The following is a 1,248-nucleotide window of genomic DNA, read 5'->3' as shown; positions in this document are numbered from 1 at the left end:
CAAAGATTTTTAGTCACTTGCATGAGAAAATAGCGTTTAGGTTGAAAAATACCTATATTTCCCTTTAAGAGGTGTCAGCAAACCGAATACTTAAAATAAATCTGCTCCTTTGTCTAAAGGGCTCTCATTTATATCAATTTGGAACGCCACTGCAAATCTTAAAGAGTCAGACGGCAACATTTAAATATAGAAATAAATATAAAATAAAATATGTGACATTTTAAAGGAAACCTGTCTCAGGTCTGTAGGGCAGGGCTCAATGCTTATAGCACCAGTACACAGCACAATAATAATTACGTTAAAAATATCATCCTGAAGTCCCATTTTTGAGCAGAATATTTTTGATTCTACATCTACAGAAACTGATGTGGATGAAGGCCATGACTGGGACATCTTTAACATCAATGAAGGTTTGTCGACACACTATTTATGTTTTGCTTTGTTGTATAATGTCTCGATACATCTGAGGATTTTCATCAACTAATACAATTTATCTTTGCAGTGGCTGGGCTGGACCTGCTGGAGGGAGACATTGATCTGGAGGAAGTAAGCCATATATGTAAAGACATATTTACATATCTCTGTGTTTATACAACACCATGTATATAAGACCAAAAGCATTCACCTCAGTGAGTCTGTTAAAGTTTACGCTCTGTTACTCCTTCCTTCATCCCTAATTGTGTACCTGTTGTTCGCTGCATTCCCATCAGACATTCAACAGAAACTCCATTATAGGAGACAAGTATCGTTGGCCTACAACCATTCCCTACTATCTCGAGGACAGTCTGGGTAAGAAACTCACATTCCTAGTACTTATGTTATTATGGTTATGCACTAATTAGGATGCTTTCTCATGTTTCTTTGTTGTACACCATGTAACTTTAGAAATGAATGCAAAGGGAGTGATCTTGAAAGTATTTGACCAGTACAGACTGAAGACCTGCATTGACTTTACACCATGGAAAGGAGAGGAGAACTACATATCTGTGTTCAAAGGAAGCGGGTGAGCACTGTGTTCACTTCATTTTGCTGTTTTTTGTAACCAAACTGTCAGTTCTTATTACAAGCCTGCTCAATGCATGTGATCTAGCACATAAAGCCACATTACATGTAAATGAAATCCCTGCATCCTCAACATATGTTTGAAGGTGCACTAATAAATACTTTAATATACACAATGGGTGAAATGTCTTGTAGGGGCAAACCCACAGAGACTTATCATCAGACTCTGCAGTTCCCCTTAGCTCC

At 37.7% G+C, this 1,248-nt stretch overlaps 2 protein-coding genes and 1 pseudogene across 2 annotated transcripts in view; 1 reads left to right on the top strand and 2 right to left on the bottom strand.

The window, feature by feature from the left end:
* LOC117951468 overlaps nt 1-701 on the bottom strand; it is a 6,448-nt pseudogene extending 5,747 nt beyond the window's left edge.
* Nucleotides 1-1,248, bottom strand: part of klf1 (Kruppel-like factor 1 (erythroid)) — a 26,801-nt gene that overhangs the window by 11,500 nt on the left and 14,053 nt on the right. The window lies entirely within an intron of this gene.
* LOC117951462 (meprin A subunit beta-like) overlaps nt 291-1,248 on the top strand; it is a 4,980-nt gene continuing 4,022 nt past the window's right edge. The window contains exons 1-4 of the mRNA XM_034883169.1: nt 291-410; nt 503-546; nt 711-789; nt 886-1,003. Coding sequence (XP_034739060.1) covers nt 888-1,003 — 116 coding nt within the window. The 5' untranslated portion in view covers nt 291-410; nt 503-546; nt 711-789; nt 886-887. The remainder of the gene's footprint in view (nt 411-502; nt 547-710; nt 790-885; nt 1,004-1,248) is intronic.

The sequence above is a fragment of the Etheostoma cragini genome, chromosome 2 (assembly GCF_013103735.1).
Source record: "Etheostoma cragini isolate CJK2018 chromosome 2, CSU_Ecrag_1.0, whole genome shotgun sequence".
Classification (NCBI taxonomy): Eukaryota; Metazoa; Chordata; class Actinopteri; order Perciformes; family Percidae; genus Etheostoma; species Etheostoma cragini.
This window is presented reverse-complemented; position numbering and strand designations above follow the sequence as displayed.